Below are 19,713 nucleotides of genomic sequence, written 5' to 3'. Positions count from 1 at the left end.
AAAAAAAAGTTATTTTGCATTATAATAATATTTCACAATATTACTGTCTTTTTTGGTCAGATAAATGCAATGATAAAAAAAAATCTTAGACTTAGAATGAAAAAAACTACAAAGTGTGAAATATGGCTTTTAAAGGCTATAATTACTAAATTTAGGTGTATGTTGGAAAAGATGAGAACTAAACATGACGAAAGTATTCGTCACCGCCTTTGAAAAATCTTTTCATTTTTTTTAAATGTTGCTCAAAACCATTCTTGTCTTCAGCGATTAAGAATTCTTTTTGATTTGTGCGGTACAGCGGTAGCAGCAGTCAGAGAGGGGCTCCCCCCAGGCCAGCCCAACAGTCTCCCCTCCTGCAGCCCCACACGGAGCTCCCTCTGGAGATGGAAGCGGAGGACTCATCGGAGCTGCAGCAGTGGAGCCTAGCTAGATTCGCCGTGGCGGCCGTGGAGCACGCTCTCCCTCTCATCAGGGCAGGTGAGAGTCCTCTTAAACCCTCTTTCCTGTTTCAAACGCGGCTACAGCTGCTGCCATTCCCCTCACACGTATGCTTCCATCGCTCATCATATTCCACTTTTTTTTTTTTTCTCATCCCCGCCCTTTCAGAGAGCCTGAAGGTTTTCCAACGGGTGCTAGAGCTGCTGGCAGAGGCACAGGGGCTGCTAGGAGACAGTATAGCCCCCGAGGTGTGGGACGAGCACAGCCTGACTGCGACAGAGTTGGCAAGTGTCTTCAATAACCCTCCTCCACGGTGCAGGTCCATAGCCATGAGGCTGATGTCTGCATTAGTGCATACAAACACACACCTGTTGCTGCTCTGTCTAACCCACTCCACTTACTCTGAGGGACAGATGGTCATTGTAGAATGTTAAGCTGTCAGCGCAAATCAGTCATGGCACAACCGTTGTTTTTTAGGCCAGTTTTACCACTTAGAAGTCCCTGTTTGCTCCTGACAACTCAATACATCTGCTATTTCCATCTAAAATATTTGTATTGGTTTAGTAAAATACAGTAAGATTTTACAGCTTATGTTAAGCTATAACTCGTTTCAGTATGGCCCTATTCAATAGTGTTAGTAATGAAATGGCTCATATGAAGTAAGAATGAACTTGCTTTTAGAGCATTTATTAATCTTGCTTAATGTTAGTGCATTAAAACATTTCAGGTTGTATGAATTAACATTAATGTATTATGAATGAGCATTAATAATAAAATTTTAATACATTTTTAAGGTAACATGGATTACTGAATTCTGTTTTATTGCTGTTTATATTAGTTTATGATACCTAATTCATCAACTAATGTTAATGTAACGAGCCTCATTGATAAAATATAACTTTTTAAAATTTTATTTATTTAACCAAGATGGTCCCATTGAGATACAATATCTCTTCTATTATAGAGTCCTGGTCAATGGTAACCAATACGCAGATATGTTAACATTTAGGTATAATTCATGTTAGTTCATAATGCATAAACCAATGTTAACATATAGATATTCACAAAATGTTAACGTTCACAACCTTATTGTAAAGTTTTACCATCATCACTATATTAGTTTACTTTGTTTCATTCAGCTTATCAGTATTTAACATAAAATTACATCAATGCATTGCATCATACTCATACCAAGGATTATGTAGGTCGCATCGCACTGATTTACAAATTTGTCTCATCCAACGATGTTTCTTGCCCATAGAAATCTTTTTAAACAAACCCATTGTGCTTAGTGTGTGTGCACACCTATGAGAACGTTCCCCGCCGCATATGATTATGTATTTTTCACGGAATGCCTCTCTCCCTCATTGATCTTTAATGCACGCTCATGGCGTTTTATCTTGAACAACTGCTGTCATCTGAAAACTTTCTTTGAAATGCACAGGACTCTTGCTGCCCCCTGCTGGCAATAAAATGACATGAGATCAGTGAGTCTCTCAGTACTTATGTTTTTTTTTTTTTGTCTTGTGAAAGAGGGAGAAATTACAGGCATGTATAGAGACATTGGGAGATGTTATATGCTCCCACCATGGCATGACTTCCTCTGAACAACCAGAATCGTCTGTGATCCACCACCGAATGGTCTTCACGGGCACTGCCATTTTCACAATACGTCTCCTGCAAACCTTGTTACCTGTGGAGAAGGTGAGTGAGCATATGGCTGTGCCATTCTTAGACATTAATAAGCCGTGTCACCATCGCTGAATGGACATATGGCCGTGTCCTTCATGGTCATTATTAAAACAAATGAGAGTGTGAAACACACCAGAAGTCGCTGTGAAAGGGTCAATTGTTCAGTTAAGCTGTAGACCTAAGGACAGCATTGTAATTACAGACAAATTCATTAGTGTGTGTTTGTTTAGTGTACATATGTGTGTTTATTACCTTGTGTATGATGTCTTTACAAACAGGCTGGAGATAACCTTCCGGAAAGTACAGTGGCTGCCATTTTCCTCGTGTGTCTCGATTCATCCTTCAGTGTGGCGTACCCCCTCATCCATGAGTCAGCTGTGGCGTACCTAGAACAGGCTTGCTTTGAAAGATACAGCCTGTATCGTAGAGTATCCCGCATTTCTCACTGGATGGAGGCTTCATGCACTTTTTTAAAAGATTCACAGGCTGAGGTAATGATTGGAAACTTTCAAGATGGAATAACTTGCAGGATATCTACTAGAAGAATATGTATCTTCTAGTGGATTCAGTGAATTAAGGCATCCACTGATATTGAAATTCTGGTTGATACCGATAAGCTGATAATTATGATGTAATGTTATAGCCGATATTAAACGATGCTGTTTAAATAAAAAAATTAATTGAGCTTTGAGTCATTTTGAGGTTTCTAATATATGGTAAAATAATATATTCCTTCCAGTGGATTCATTGAATTAAAATGATTAAAATTCTAGTTGATAAGCCAATAGTTATTTTATTTTGTTATAGTTGGTATTCTACACTACTGTCTAAATAAATGAAACTAAACACAAAAAGTCATTTTGACTTTGATTTTATTTTATTTAATAGTGTTACTATTTTTTTTTTTAAAGATTAACAATACATTAAAGAAAAAAATGTAAAAGCAGAGGAAATGAGCTTGAACAATGAAACTATCCATTAATAACTGACACTGATAACATTTTGACAAACATTTCAAATCTTGTAAGGTCTACCCAGTTGGCCCAACAATGGAATTCAGTTGTGGTTTAGTTTAGTTTAGTTTTATTTATTTATATATCACTATAAAAATGCAACTAAGTTGCCCAAAGTGCTTTACAGAATAAACAATCATACCTCAATATAATGAAAATACAACCATTAAAACTAATTCATTCAAAAAAAACATCATCCATTTTAAAGTGCCAAGGACAGTAGGTGATTGTGGTTGTTTCCTTAGTTCCTTACTAAAGTTTCCTTAGTGTTCAGTCTTTTCTGTGTGCTAAATAATTTAAAGGTATAGTTCACCCAATATTTAAAATTCTGTCCTTACTTGCCCTCAGGTCGTTTCAAACCTGTAAGACCTTTGTTCATCTTCGGAACACAAATTAAGATATTTGTGATGAAATCCGTGAGCTTTCTGACCCTGCATAGACAGCAATGTGAGCAACTGACACGTTCAAGGCCCAGAAAGGTAGTAAGGACATCATTAAAATAGTCCGTGTGACATCAATGGTTCAACCTTAATTTTATGAAGCTACGAGAATACTTTTGTGCGCAAATAAAACAAAAATAATGACTATTCAGCAATTTCAGTCTTCGATGCGTGTTCTGACGTAGAACTCGGATACGCTGTACCTTTTTTGCAAGCAGAGGAAGGTACACGCATGTGTCGTTGTACTGTCATGAATGCACATCGGAGGCTGACACGGAAGAGAAGAAATTGCTGAATAAAGTCATTATTTTTGTTTTCTTTGGGCACAAAAAATTATTCTCGTAGCTTCATAAAATTAAGGTTTAACTAAATGTCACATGGACTATTTTAACAATGTCCTTACTACCTTTCTGGGCCTTGAACGTGGTAGTTGCGTTGCTGTCAATGGAGGGTCAGAAAGCTCTCAGATTTCATCAAAAATATCTTAGTTTGTGTTCCGAAGATGAACGAAGGTCTTACAGATTTGGAACGACATGAGGGTGAGTAATTAAACTTTATTCTGACTCCATTATATTATGACCTCGAATTTTGGTTGAAATGCAAATTGGTTTGTTTGTCCATTTCTCACAGCCACAAACTCACTAGTCTATTCATCATCCAGAGGTTATGACTAACACTAATTGGTCGCCCATGCTTGCCATAGTAGTTATGGCTAGTACTATAAAGTATGGCACCCCATGCTATCTAGTACCCCAATAGTATTTTTGTCTAGCCCCTCATAGTTAATGCAACTGCAAAACAACTTAACTAAAGTCAATCAGTTAATCAAAATGTAGAATTCCACCTGATATGCCCCATGCTCCATCTAACCTGAGATCGAGCATGTAACCCTGAACACTCAGCAATCTCAATAACCGATTTGGTACCGATAAATCGGGCAGCCCTAAGTTAAATTTAATCAAGAAGATAGTAATGCAACTTGAATAATGGTTTGTCTTTAGACGACTAGCTCACTTAAGTATGGTTATTTCTTCACCCTCATATCGTTCCAAACCTGTATGTTCTTATTTTCTGTATAACTATTACTTTTAAGTAGAATTGATGCAAGTGAAATGTTTCTTTACAGGGCGATAAGAATTGGCATGAGCTTTTGGAGCTCGCTGACCAAGGAATAGATGCTTTTCCGTATCATCAGCACCTACCGGTGGTGAAGGAATGCGTCCAGATTTGCTCCTATCTGTAAGTTGCTCACAATTATGGAAACTATAAAACCGCCATTGACATCTGCTGTTTTGTCTGGCACTGCGGAAGAGGTGTCGTCGTATAAAAACCTGTAAAAATCATGTCTCTTCGTAGGTGGAAATTTGCACAAGCAAGCCCGCTCCTGCAGTCGCAAAGTCAGAAGATATTTCTGAAACTTTTGTCTCATCCTCTGTCCCCGGTGAAGGCAGACACCTACTCCTGCACTCTGAGCATTTTGAAGGTACAAGATGTGCAGTGGAAATTGGGAGATAGAGCCTATTTTAAGCCACTTCCAGTAGATAAGTGACAGGAAAGTCAGGGAAAAGTTCACCTAGTTTTGGAAATGTGAAAATTCCAGCTAAACCAGCTACATTGTTGGTCAAAGTTGGACATTAACTGATCTAACATGGTTTTAAGTGCTTGACCCAGTAGTCCAGTGTTTCCTGTTCTGCAGTTCAGTTGCGAACCTCAAAGAAGAATGGCCACAATATATTCACAAACAAAGGACTCTATTATTACATTCAATAAAATTAAGTATATTTTGTTTATTTAAGATTTGTGATATTTAAATTCAGTTAAGGAGTGTTAGATTATTAACAAATATTTAATTAGAATATTACATTTACACTACAACGTAGTTTTATAGTTTGGGGCATAAACCATAAGAGACTTTCAAAAACATAAAAGAAAATTGTACCAAAAATATTATATATTGAAATATTACAAAAATCATGTTTACTATATGTTAGCTATTATCCAAAGCACTTTTTAGAGTAGTTGGCAAGCTTGACCACTTTATGACCTGGTATTTCCAGCTAGCAATAGACCTATAACATTTAATAACATAACAACATATAATGGTTGTGTTTAGTATACGTCAAATTTCTATTACATTGCCTAGCAATTCTATTACACTTCACATAGGGTGTTGGTGACACCTGAACTCTGTAAATGGTAATATCCCACCCTAACTTCCTGCTCTCATCCCTACAGGAGTGTTTAGGAGTACAGAACGTGGCCAAACCTGCCTCATCCATCTGCAGCGGAGTGCATTTCTTGCTTTATTCCCGTGTCCTGTATGAGATCAGTATGTTTGGCCTTCAAGACCAAGCAAGAGAGGTGAATTATTCATCTTCCTGTTTCCAGTGAGACCCCAAGTAATGCCTCATCCATCTGCAGCGGAGTGCATTTCTTGCTTTATTCCCTTGTCCTGTATGAGATCAGTATGTTTGGCCTTAAAGACCAAGCAATAGAGGTGAATTATTCATCTTCCTGTTTCCAGCGAGACCCCAAGTAATGCACAAAGAAGAAATATTTTGATATACCAATACACAGCTTGCTGATAAGTAATGTATCCACGCTCCATGTTTAATGAGGTCATGCTAAGCTAATGATTGACATTGGAAATGCCCTCGTTTCACTGCTGTAGGTGGCAGTTGGTAGATTTGGATGAGGTAGCTTGTTTTAAGTGCAGTATCATAGCACCATCAACTAACTTTATATGTGATCCAAAGGTGAGCGCTGCTGCCAAGGATATTCTACTCTATCTGCTGAAGGGACGATTGATGATGACAGCTGCAAGTTGGAGCAGATTTAATGAGGCACTTTACCCGGTCATTCCCATATTACAGGTGCAAACACTTTCCTTTCTCCACATCTCTCGCCATACGCACAAACAATGCACAGCCGCAATATAACCGTCAAATTGGGCTGAAAAAATAATTTCCAATGTAATATTAACGTGTTTGCGAGATGCCCGAGGCTGAATGATAATATCCATGTTATGCCGCATTCTATTTTAAACAAGGTTGTTTTGTACTTTTCAACAACCGAAGCTGTGTTTAATTTTTTTTTTAAACGTCCACTGCGGGTGGGGTGGGGTTGAAATTGAATATTCATAAATCTTGTCAAGGTCATCACATTTGATTCATTTTTAGTTGAAGCCTCTGAGTAATTGGTTTGTGCTGTCAATAAAGCAGTGATGAAATGGCATTGTGTGCTGTTTATTGTTTTTCCAAGATGGATTTAAGCTTGAGTCTATTGTCCACCATGGCTGTGGTAAAACTTGGTGCGTTTTTGTATATTAGAGTTACGCAAGCACTGAGGACGCCCTGGGAAACCGTATCCTGCTGATAAGTGAAGCATCTGCTGAAAAGGGAGATGAGGTGTGCTCACTGACTGCTAGACTGCGGGCGGCCCTCCGGCTTCTGTTCACCAAGCATCATGCGTAAGTTAAACGTGCACATCGGTTTGGATATCTAATAATTATTTATTTTTTGCTTTCTTAAAGGGGTCATCGGATGCAAAATTCACTTTTCAAGTTGTTTGAACATAAATGTGTTTTGGAAGTGTGTGTACACATCCATCCTATAATGATAAAAATCCACCCAGTGTTTTTTTTTTTTTTAAATCCTTGTTATAAAATCCCCTGTCTCAAATCAGGCTGTTCTGAGTTTCCTGTCAGAATGACGTAGTTCTGTACAGACCACTCCCGCGATAGTTGATTGACAAGACCGTCTTACCTTAGACCCGCCCTGAGTGAACTGAGAGCTGTCCGCCATTGTGTTAGCTCCGGTGCAGGGGAAGACAAGATGTCTCCGATTAAGCGATTGAAGTGTTTATTTGTTGGATATAATAATGAATATAGCAGTAGTCATTTACTCCCGACATCTAAGCCGCTGAAGGCAGAGGATTTACGTTACTTTCACTTTGAAGTGAATGCGCCGATCCTCGATCTACATAAATGCATCTATGTCCGCCCGAATCATTCGTGATCCAGCTTTATCTACAGAAGAAGTGAGTATAAGGGTTTTTTTATGAATCTTTGCAAATTGCCTTTCCTAATAATGTGCTATTAAGCCAGCTTCGCGGCTGAAGTTTAGTATGCTCCATAGATATATATACCTAGATGTCTCATTGGAACGGTCTGCAAATCTTTGAGCACATTGACTGTGTGCGTCTACAACAGCAAGTTATACGCTTGTATATATTTGAATATTCATTGATTATTATGGTGAATGCGAGATGGCTGACGTGTCAATGTATCTGGAGCAGTCGAATAGGGAATCTACGCATATCTATGGTCTGCTCGTCACTCCACAGAAGAGAGGGGCGGATTGCTACTTCAATTCTTAAAAAAAAAAAAACTGTACTTACAGATTATGTAATATTAATAATACAATAAAAGGCTACTTAAGTGTATTTAAAAAGAGTGCACTTTCAAAAACCATTGCCTGACACAATTAAGTCATGTACTCAGTGTTAATTTCGTCAATGAAGATGAAGAAAAATACTCGTTAACAAACATTTTTTCTATGACTAAGATGAGACGTTAACGGGCTAAAACTAATATCTTATGAAAAAAACTATGACGAAATTTTATGCTGCGTCTTCGTTAACAAGACGAGACAGGACTAGAATGTTATTTGAGGACTACCGGACATTCAAAATACATCTTATAGGCTAAATTAACTGGGCGCTTGCATATCTAGTCTCAGTATGGCAGCCGTAGTAGATGGATAGGCTACCAAAACGCTAACTAGCGATCTGAAACAATGGCCTCAGCACCTGAAGGGTTAGGGATTGGGTGACCAGACATCTCCTTTTTCCCGGGAGTCACAATTCGTTGTCGATTAACTTAGTGAAGGCGGCATATGCGGAATTGCGCTGATAGAAGAGCTCTCTCTCGCGCACGCTCCACTTCATCAGTTCTCAGACAGCACACGATCAGTTCTCAGTGCTCAAATACACACACAGCTGTCCAAATGTCTATCGTGTAGAGTATCTCACGTAAATACAGTCGGTTATGGCTTAAGTGAGCGTAAACAGGTGGGTGAAAACTGAATGTGTGTCAGTATTACATGCATGCCTTCCATCTTGTTAAGTAAACCTGCTGTGTCTGAAAAATGAGTTTAATTTGTATCTCTACCCAAAAATTGTAATTGTCATCATTTATTCCAGTTTTTTTCAAATTCAATCCTCGATTCAAATTTCTCATAAGCTTAATTGATTTGGTCTAAAGAGAAAATAATTAATGACTCTCTTTGTTTGAAGACTAAAAATAGCTACCAAAATAAATGTCGGTAACTGCAGTTTGACTAAAAGTAATGACTAAAAGTTGACAAAAATGCAATGACTTTTCATCGACTAAAATTATGAAAGACTCAAATGACTAAAGTGTGACTAAGACTATTAAGCATTTTCGTCTCAAGATAAAAACTAAGACTAAATCAAAAATGCCTGTCAAAATTAACACTGCATGTATTGTCAAATTAAACATTTCTCTGTACATTAAATCATTAAAATATATTTTAGTAATATTGTCATTCTTTAGAGAAGTACACTTATTTTGATGTGTTGACTAACATTTGAAATCACATGTAAGTACTTTTGTATAATTTTATTTCAATATTACATTAATTATACTAGTACATATTTAAATGTTCTAAATTGCAACTTCATTATTACAAATTTGTTATTACAAGTGTGTTTGAAATAAATACGACATGAAAGTTAGAATGATGGAATAATTAAATCAAAATCAATAGAAATTACATTATAGTATATTTTAGTTTACCGTAAATGCTTGTCAGTACATTGTGCAATACACTTTAACAATATTTTAACAATAATAGAAGTAATTATGAAATTACATATAAGAAATATACTACTTGAGTGGGTCAAAAAAGCTCTCTAAAGTTCAGCTAATTGCACTTAATGTAAATTTAAACTATAATACATTTGCAGTTAACATGCATTTAAGTGGCTGAAAATGAATACACTTGATTGTAAACTGAATGTAAAATATATTGTTTTACTGTTAAGTCCTTTTTAAAAAAATGCTTTGTTTACTACTTTTTAACAGACTGAAAAGTAATTTGTTATTCACAGACAATAATGATCAGCATTTACTTTTACTGTATAGAAAAGAGCAGCTTGGACTTAATAACTTTCTTCCTAAATGCTGTAAATACTGTGGCTCTGTTTGCAACTTTTAGCGTGAGGAATACAGCAGTCCAACATCTACTACCACACCTGACCAGCGCTGGTGGAGCTAGACCAACCTTGGACAGCTCCACACTGTCATGTTTACCAAATCTCTATGTTCTTAATAAAAGTGTGGACATAAAGTTGAGCAATTCAGACAAGTCATTTGTGAAGGTAAATCACTTTCCTCGCTCAGCTGTGTATTAACAATGCACTCTAGTGTTGTATTGAGTATTTGTTGGTGAAGAACCATTACTGGCATTGACATCATGTGAAAAAAATGCTTTATTCTTGGAGCTGTTGAAACAAGCTTCGGTTAACGCTCATTTTTTTATTAATTTTTTTACAGGTGGAGTCTGTAAATAAGTTATACAGTATTCTCACGTCAGAAACGGTAGATCTAGTTTTGCGGAGATCTGCGGCTGAACAGCTGTCTATTGTTCTGCAAGGTGAGGTATCCATACTTTTATTTTTTGAAATAAAATAAAAATAAAATACTTATTTTATGAAGTAAAATAAACATTAACTGAAGTTTTATTTCAGCTAGTTTCCAATGCAACATTTCTCATTTTTGTTTAGTTTGTTTAAATACTAACATAACTAAAACTAAATAAACATGCTTAAAAAATGAAAATGATGAAAAATGATTAAAGATGTAACTAAAAATGATAACGGAATATAAAAAAATAAAGTCTAATTTAAAATATTAACAAAATCTGTAATGGTATAAATCAATAATGCTAAATTAAAAGTGGTTCATCCAACCATCCGCATTATAACTTAATGTGTGGACTGTTGTCATTTGCATCAACTTAAACATGTTGTCTTTCCTGAGTGAGCTCCATTTTTCTTGAAACACCTCACAAACCAATTTTAAGTGTTTTGAAGCAAGTGTTTGATCTCTGAAACATAAATTGCCAAAGCAGATAACATATTTTAATGTGTGCTAGAAACAAAGCCAGTCTTGATTTATATTTCATTATGTTCTTTATAGATTCATCAATGCATGCTGTGCTGAAGGCCTTGGGTTTATCAGACAAGCTCATATCTTTCATCAAGGAGAGTGTCAACAACGATGTGGCGGTAAACCTCACATTCTCTTTTGTTTCGTTGCCTTTTATCATTAATTAATTTGGTAAACTGGTGCCTGGGCATGATGCTTCAGTTAATGGTGTCAATCAAGAGTGAGTCAGTATTAATTCACATCTATTGCATGATCTGTACATCCCTAGGCTGAAAGCTGCCAGCTTTGTCGAGTATTCCGGCCTGCTAATGGGACTAATTAGCTAAAATTATGCACCGAAATGTCTGGCAATTATACCATGAGCAGAATCCGATACGTCGCCTCCATTTGCCATGCCTAGTTAGTGCTGTTAATGTCAGTTGTGACTTTGCTTTGGCTGTTTGTTTTGACTACTTGCCTTGGCTTTGAGGCTAAGTTTTTGAGATGTTATAGTCTTACTGTGAATGTTATGACTGCGTTTGTGGTTTTGTTGACTGTGTAAACACTTCTAGACTCAATCATGATGACTTGTTATGACTTTTCCACTAGCAAGGCAGCACCAGTGGCATAACACCTTTCTAAACAACTTAGCACTTCAGTAGTTTATCGCGGCTGTGATTTTTCCCTAGGTTTAACAGAGTGTGAAAATTCTTCTGATGATTATTAAAACTTATTTAATTATCTCACTTTATTTTATTCAGTACTTCCAAGAAGCCCAGACCTTTGCAACTCATGTCATGTGCCTTATCTACGGGATGTGTTGACATTAGAAGGTTTTGAATTCAGGTTTTTATTCATTATGTAGAGCATGGATTGCTTGTTGGAGCCCAGCATATGCATGCTGAGGAAGCTGGTGTTTGCAGACCCCTCCCTGCGTCACAGTCTGGCTCAGCAGACGTCTCTTCTCATCATGCTGCTCAGAGGTACGGTCTGCAAAACATCCCTCCAACATTAATTCATTCAGTTTACCGTAGATAATTAGTCCCATGCACCATAGTTTTGCAGGAACCTTTTGTAGTGGCTAGTTCTCTTATTATTTTACATTCTTTTGGAGTTTTTGTCAGCCACTTTGGTACAATGATTGGGAAGGATTTCAATGTTCATAGTGCCAATTTTGGGTCATTCTTTCAGTCCCTCTAGCGCCACCAACAGTTCATAATTCAGTAACATGGTCACTACTGTTCAAATGTTTGACGTTGGTAAGTTAAAAAAATATATATATAAAATTAGACGTCTCTTAGACGCTCACCAAGGCTGCATTTGTTTGATAAAAAAATACAGTAATATTGTAATATTACAGTTTAAAATAGTGTTCTATTTTAATATATTTTAAAATGTAATTTATTATTATAATGGCAAAAATGAATTTTCAGCAGCCATTACTCCAGTCTACACTGTCACATGGTCCTTTAGAAATCATTCTAATGTGCTGATTTGATGCTCAAGAAACATTCACTCTTGTTCAATGCGAGTGCCGTATGCTGGAATATGAGCACTTTGAGCAGTCATTTATTCCGTCATCGTGCTGATAGCGTGCGTGTGCAGGTGAGACCTGGACAGCACACGTTGATATCGGTGTTTAAATTAAACTCATTTAAGCTTTGCAAAAAGCCAAAGGACGTGAGCTCACACGCGCAGTGAGAAGATTTGTGTGAGCTCTCATTCGAAGCGTGCAAACCTACGCCTCAGAACGCACGCAAATATTAAGCTCTCTCTGAAGTTTTGTTTGAGTGGACAAATTCACACAAAAATTGTCAAAATGCCCATCTTGGTAAGTATCCTATAGCGGACATAGACGGCTGAACGTACCATATCAGTGCATTCTCTTAAAGTGACAGCACTAAAGGGGTTATCGGATGCAAAATTCACTTTACAAGTTGTTTGAACATAAATGCGTGTTGGAAGTGTGTACACATCCATCCTATAATGAAAAAAATCCACCCAGTGTTCCCCTTTCTCAAATCAGGCTGTTCTGAGTTTCCTGTCAGAATGACGTAGTTCTGCACAGGCCGCTCCCACGATAGTTGATTGACAAGACCGTCTTACCTTAGACCCGCCCTGAGTGAGCTGAGAGCTGTCCGCCATTGTGTCCACTCCAGTGCAGGGGAAGACAAGATGTCTCTGATTGAGCAATTAAGGTGTTCTGCTGTTGGGTGCAATAATGAACATAGCAGACCCCTTTAATATTCATCATACAGCAATGACAAGGAAATCATTCATTGCTCTTGATTGAATAGCTTTTGTAACTTTAAAGATTAATCTTTAATTTACAGTAAAATATGCAATGCTATTTTTCATTAGATTAGTTTATTCAATTTCTGTACCTAAAAACTAATGTTAGCTACTGAAAAAACCTCTGAAAATCACTCTTTCTTTTATTTGTATCTTTACTCTTTTGTATTTATTTGTACTGTTGCGGGTAGTTAGATAGAATATTCTTATTTTCTTTATTTTTATTTGAGTAAGTTGAACCGTTCCACCCCTAGTTGTGGCGCTTAATATTTTTTGTAATATTTTAACATTAAAAATCTGTGAAACTGTGAGTAACCTTCTAAATGTGTTTACTGTCGCTTTTGATCAATTTAAAGCATACTTGTTGATAAAAAAAACAAAACAAATACTGTTCCCAAACCTTTTTATATAAAATGTTATGTTATTACTAATATTTTTCATTGGATTTATTGGATCATTCTGATTTTTATTTATTTATCTATTTTTTTTCCCCCATTTTTGGGAACTTCAACATTTCAACATTGGAGCTTTAAACATCTTCAGTCCCCGGTGGTGTTTTTAAAAGCTTTTGATTTACCAAATACATTGTGCTCAACACACCGACACATATGATGGCATATATAACTGAAACAGGAAGTGAGAACATGTTTAATTCATTTTCTTATTAAACTGATGCTTGGTAGATGTCATTGCCATTACATCTTACTGGTGACAGCGTTGCCTACTAATCAAACTATTTGAATCTGGAATAATTTTGGAAAATAAAGTCATGATTTTTCTTTCTATATGTTTGTGAAGGCTTGATTGCCATGTTTTCTGCAATCAATGTCTGCAATATTTTACAATATTAACTTAGACCGCTTGCACATCAAAACTCATACATGTGAGTAATTGGATATTTGAATTTCATAACCATTTCAAAACATGCAAACAACTCAATGGCCATTTTTGAAACACAACTTCATTCCCACCATGCCCTAAGGGTTTAAGCAAAGTTTGAAGTCAGCAACACATACTGATCAATAGTTATACGCAACATATCTTCTAGCCTTTCAAACAAACAAACAACTGATTACATGTTGTGACAGCACAGATCTACTGTGTCTACTAAACTCTACTGGTGTGTTTGGCAACTTAAAGGGATAGCTCACCCAAAAATGAAAATTACCCCATTATTTATTCACTCTAAAGCCATCCTCTTTTCTTTCAGATGAATACAGTCAGAGTTAGATAAAGAAATGTCCCCAGAGCTGTGTGGAGTACTTTTTATGATGGATGTTATATATTTTTTTGGCTTCAAAATCACAACCCCCATTCACTGCCACTATAAATCTTGGAAGAGCCAGGACATTTTTTAATAACTCCGACTGCATTCGTCTGAAAGAAGAAAGTAATATACACTTGGGATGGCTTGAGGGTGAGTAAATCATGGGGTAATTAGAATTTTTGGGTGAACTATCCCTTTAATTGCTGCTTGTAATTGCACACTTTGTTTTTTTTTATATATTTACTGCTGAAAATGCAGAGCTTTCCGTCCAGTTCTCTAGAACATTGCACAAATGGCAAATGGACTTTTTATGCATGCCCCACATGTCCAGACATTTCCAAGCATTTCCAAGTGAAGAGCTCCCCTGTTTGCTGTTTGTGAATGTTTGTGATCGCCTAAAGTATGGTGATGTAAAATTAGTTTTTATGGCCCAAGCCCTTTTTGTTTTGTTTTACTTTAACATCTATTATTGATGAGTTGTGTTGCTTTCCCTGTTATAGTTTTGTTTTCATGTTTTCTTTTACCTTGCTCTCAGGATGTAGCTCTTCAAGCTACACAATTAACCATTTATAATGTGTATATATACGGAACGATTCCTGCTTTGACACCTTTGTACATTTTAAATGATTGCTCTCCTGGTCATTTGACTTCTTTTGTTGCATCTTTTTAAGCTTCTCTGTTGATAAAGGAGAAGCAGGGTGATGTGAGCGAGGCTGCCGCATTGATGTGCATTCTGCTGTTTGATGAAATAGCAAGAATGGATGTTTGGTATGTTTTCTTTGTTGTACGGTCTATGTGTCTATATGTAAAATATCTGCAGCCAGTTGCATTCAACCCTGTCAGTTAACAAAACCCTAATTGATGACATGTTTATAATTACGAAGAAGTGTTTTCTTTAACTTAAAAGAATAGTTTACCCCAAAATTTAAGATTTGCTGAAAATGTACTCAACCTTAGGCCATCCAAGATGTAGATGAAGTTGCTTCTTTATCGGAACAGATTTGGAGAAATTTATCATTACATCGCTTGCACACCAATGGATCTTCTGCAGTGAATGGGTGCCGTCAGAATGAGAGTTCAAACAGCTGATTAAAACAACACAATAATTCACAAGTAACACATGACTCCAGTCCATCAATTACTGTCTTGTGAAGTGAAAAGCTGTATGTGTGTAAGAAACAAATCCATCATTAAGGTGTTTTAACTTTAAGCTGTCACTTCTTTCATCCATGATCCAAATCTGACTTATTAGTTTAGTACTGTTTAAAATGGTAAACGGTACTTGATCTGTGCATATTTCTCTCCTGATTCGGACGAGATGACTTTTTCACTAGAGAGGACTAGTATGTTAGCAGGAAGTAACAATTTGAAGTTAAAAATGTCTTGATGGATTTATTTCTTACAAGCATGCAGCTTTTCACTTCACAAGACGTAGTGATTGTGATGTTTTTATCAGCTGTTTGGACTCTCATTCTGACGGCACCCATTCACTGTAGAGGATCCTTTGGTGAGCAATTATTGATGTAATGCTAAATTTTCCAAATCTCTTCTGATGAAGAAGCAACCTCATCTACATCTTAGATGGCCTGAGAGTGAGTAAATGTAAATTTTTGTTGAACTGGTCCCTTAAATGGATACTTCACCCAAAAATTTAATTAAGTGGGGTCCATTGTTGTTTTGGACTCTAACGACTTTCATTGTATAGACAGAATCGCATAAACACCAGAATGCTTTGGCTCACACTACATTTCAACATCTTTGTTTCCTGATCAGGACTGATAAAGCTGGCTCAGACACAGGCCTGTCTTCGTTCTCACTGCCTGCTGCCATTATACGGAGGTAAATCACATACATTACGACATTCTAGCTGTGCATTAAAAGAAATGGCCGTTTAATTTCACCTTAGCCTTACTTTCAGAGGTGTCGTGGGTAAATTAAATGGTGATTTAACTATTATGTGACAGATTAATTGTGTATTAAATGTGTTATCTCATAATTTCTCACAGGTATAATCTGCCGTTTCAAGCTCCTTCACACCATGCAGTGAGTCCGTATTGTTCAGTTCTTCCTCCATACTCAGATTTGCTGAGTCTGAAGCCTGCCTGGGAAGCACTGCAGATCACCTGGAACACAGCATGGCATTCTGGGATTGATGGACTGCTTGAGCATCTGAGGGGTTTTAGGAGTGATGTACCTGAGTAAGTTGGATTTGGGTTTTCAGGGACTTTAAAAATGTAATTAATTTGTAACACTTTACAATAAGGTTTCAATTGTTAATATTAATTAAATGCTAGACTAAGAATGAACAATACTTCTACGGCATATATAAATGTCAGTGTTAATTTCAACATTTATTTTTAAAATGTAAAAGTTGCATTTGTTAACAAATGAATGCACTGTAGACTAATGTGAACAAACAGTGAACAGTTATATTTTACATTTATATTTTACTTACTAACATTAACAAAGACTAATACATGCTTTAAAATATATTGTTAGGTATTAATTAACATTATTTATTTGTTTTTAGGCACTAAAGTTTTATTGAGCATTAGAAGTTTTGGGTAGTAAATCTAGATCATCTTAAAGAGTTAAGATCGCTTGCATTGTTGAATTGTTCAGAAACTTTAGCAGTGTACAATTTATGTTTTAGGATAAGCATCATTTTAATATGCAACAGCTGTTGTTTTGTTACCAAGATTAAAATGATTACAGATCTGCTGGCCTCCTTAAAGAAATAAATGAAAAAAGGAAAATTCTGTCATTATTTACTGTCATCCCAAAGCTGTACGATGTTATTTATCTGTGGAAGGAAACTTTTATTTATTTATTTTAAAGAATCTTTATGTAACACTTGCAATATCAACAGCTCATGGTAACTGTGTAAAACACACACACAAAAAAAGTTGCCATAAGTTCCTTATGATCTTCTGAAGCCATATGACTGCTTTGTGCGAAGAATCAGACAAATGTATTTATATTCCTTTATAATCATCACCAAAGGTCATATCTAATACACGTTTGCATCCAGATATTAAAAACATTTACTTTCTGAATCCTGGAGTTCTGAATGGCTTTTTTTACTTCAAAGGTTTCATGGTGAACTGGTGCTGTCCGAATCTCAGGTGGTGGTCTTAAGAATAAGCAACTTAAGGTCCGGGTTACAGGACTGTGTTCACGCAATACGGGACGCGAGCTCCCACAGCATCGTGACCTTTGCCATGACCAGGTTGCACCTGTACCTCCTCGCAGACCGCCTTGCACTCAAATCCACCGCCCAGAGCAGCAAGATCATCCTGCAAACCCTGAGCTGGCACAACGCTGTAGAGAGGTAAGCTCTCTGTGTGTGATCTATTGATTTATTTTCCTGTATCTCCAGATTTGTGATTTGTGATCATCTGGCATGACTTTGCACAAGCTTGATGAAGTGCGCCAGCATATCACAGCACTAAACAATGAATGAGCTGACACATTCAGACACGAATCGGAACAAAGTTTTATCTTTGGCAAAATAGAGCTTAGAAATGACACTGGTGCTACAACTAATATAGTACTGTTCAAAAGTTTAGAGTCAGATATTATTATTTTTTTTTTTTTCCTGAAAGAAATTCATTCTTTTGTTCAGCAAAGATGCATTAAATTGATCAAAAGTGACAGTAAAGGCATTTATAATGTTACAAAAGACTTCTCTTTTAAATAAATGCTGATATTTTTAACTTTCTATTTATCAAAGAATCCTGAAAAAAGGTATCATGGTTTCCGCACAACTGATAATAATATTTTATGTTTCTTGAGCACCAAAACAGCATAATGTATGATTTTGAAAGGATCATGACATGTGACACTGAAGACTGGAGTAAAGGCAGCTGAAAATTAAGCTTTGCCACCACAGGAATAAATTACATTTTAAATAAATTCAAACAGAAAACAGTTCTTTTAAACTGTAATGATTTTTCACAATATTACTGTTTTACTGCCTTTTTGATCCTATAAAAATAAAATATAAAAAATAGTGCTGTCAAACAATTAATTGCGATTTAATCGCATCCAAAATAAATGTTTTTATTTGCATAATATATGTATGTGTACTGTTTATTTATTATGTAAATATAAATACACACACAAACAGTATATATTTAGAAAATATTTACATGTATATACATTTATATTTATTTATTTATTTATTTATATATATATATATATATATATATATATATATATATATATATATATATATATATATATATATATATATATATATAAACATAACATTTTTATTAAATATTTACATGCATGTGTTTGTATTTATATATACATAATATACACAGTACACACTCATTTATTATGTAAACAAAAACTTTTATTTTGGATACGATTAATCGTTTGACAGCACTAATAAGAAATCTTAGTAGTATAATGGTAGTATAAAACAATGCAGTGCAATAAATTGTGCATGTGTTTAACCAGAGAATGCACGCAGTTTAAAGTATTGTGTAATAACCATTTTAAAAATAATGTACAATTACAAAATATTTTACACGCTTGTAAGGCACATATTTTAACAAAATGATGCATATTGTAGCAATAAATCACAATTTAACTGTTTTGATGTATTTTTTTATGAAATAAATACAGCCTTGGTTGGAGACTTTTCTCAAAAACATTAAACCCCATTACCAACCCCAAACATTCGAATAATAAAGTAAACAGTTTTTATTAATCTGACAGATTTCTGATGGTATGTCCAGCCTGCTGTCAAGATGAGAGGCTGTTGGTGGACATTGTGTCATTCCTCAACACCTTCTTCAAGCAGAACCAGTCTGAACTGGACCACCAGGACCTAAAATGGCTCTTATAATTACTCCTAAACCAGGTATTCCTGAATAAACCATAGCTGTCTTGAATCTGTTATGGATGAGTGCCTGCATTTCTCCTAGATTACTTTGGAGACCTCATAAAACAATAAAGAAACTTATTGTACCTTGGTAATTAAATTAGTTTGCCCTCCTGCTTCAGATGAACACAGTGTGTTGTATTTATTAAGAAGAGCTGAAATAAATCACACTGTGGAGCAATACAAATACATTAATATCGTATTAACACTTGTAACGGAGAGCCGTTCATCAGCTGTCAATGTTTTTGTTTCTCACACTGGGGATGAATGGCTTTATTTCTTAAAAGTCTCTTCCTGCCTTACCTCTCATTAATATGTATATATGCGAACAAACCTGCCTTGACGCCCGACAGAGAACGCTGGGTTTGATGAAACGCCTGGTGGGGGAGGTGGTGAAATGCACAAAGCATCCACAGTCGCTGGAGTGTTTCTCAAACATCTGTGCTGTCTAAATGAAACGCATGCACTACAGTGCTTTTTTATTTTTATGGTGCCTGCTAAAGCAA

The 19,713-nt window shown here is 36.0% G+C and overlaps 1 protein-coding gene across 1 annotated transcript in view; it reads left to right on the top strand.

The window, feature by feature from the left end:
* LOC306863353 (rotatin-like) overlaps window positions 1-19,713 on the top strand; it is a gene marked incomplete at its 5' end in the record, with an annotated part of 65,548 nt that overhangs the window by 9,649 nt on the left and 36,186 nt on the right. The window contains 19 exon segments of the mRNA XM_079406629.1: window positions 299-477; window positions 607-722; window positions 1,972-2,142; window positions 2,409-2,621; window positions 4,710-4,822; window positions 4,940-5,066; window positions 5,819-5,944; window positions 6,340-6,456; window positions 6,913-7,052; window positions 9,823-9,985; window positions 10,161-10,260; window positions 10,806-10,894; window positions 11,620-11,737; window positions 14,985-15,081; window positions 16,087-16,152; window positions 16,320-16,511; window positions 17,405-17,644; window positions 19,042-19,168; window positions 19,172-19,186. Coding sequence (XP_079262755.1) covers window positions 299-477; window positions 607-722; window positions 1,972-2,142; window positions 2,409-2,621; window positions 4,710-4,822; window positions 4,940-5,066; window positions 5,819-5,944; window positions 6,340-6,456; window positions 6,913-7,052; window positions 9,823-9,985; window positions 10,161-10,260; window positions 10,806-10,894; window positions 11,620-11,737; window positions 14,985-15,081; window positions 16,087-16,152; window positions 16,320-16,511; window positions 17,405-17,644; window positions 19,042-19,168; window positions 19,172-19,186 — 2,509 coding nt within the window.

The sequence above is a fragment of the Barbus barbus genome (genome assembly GCF_936440315.1).
Source record: "Barbus barbus genome assembly, chromosome: 44".
Taxonomy (NCBI): Eukaryota; Metazoa; Chordata; class Actinopteri; order Cypriniformes; family Cyprinidae; genus Barbus; species Barbus barbus.
Note: the sequence above shows the minus strand (reverse complement) of the source record. Positions and strands in the feature narration are given on the sequence as shown.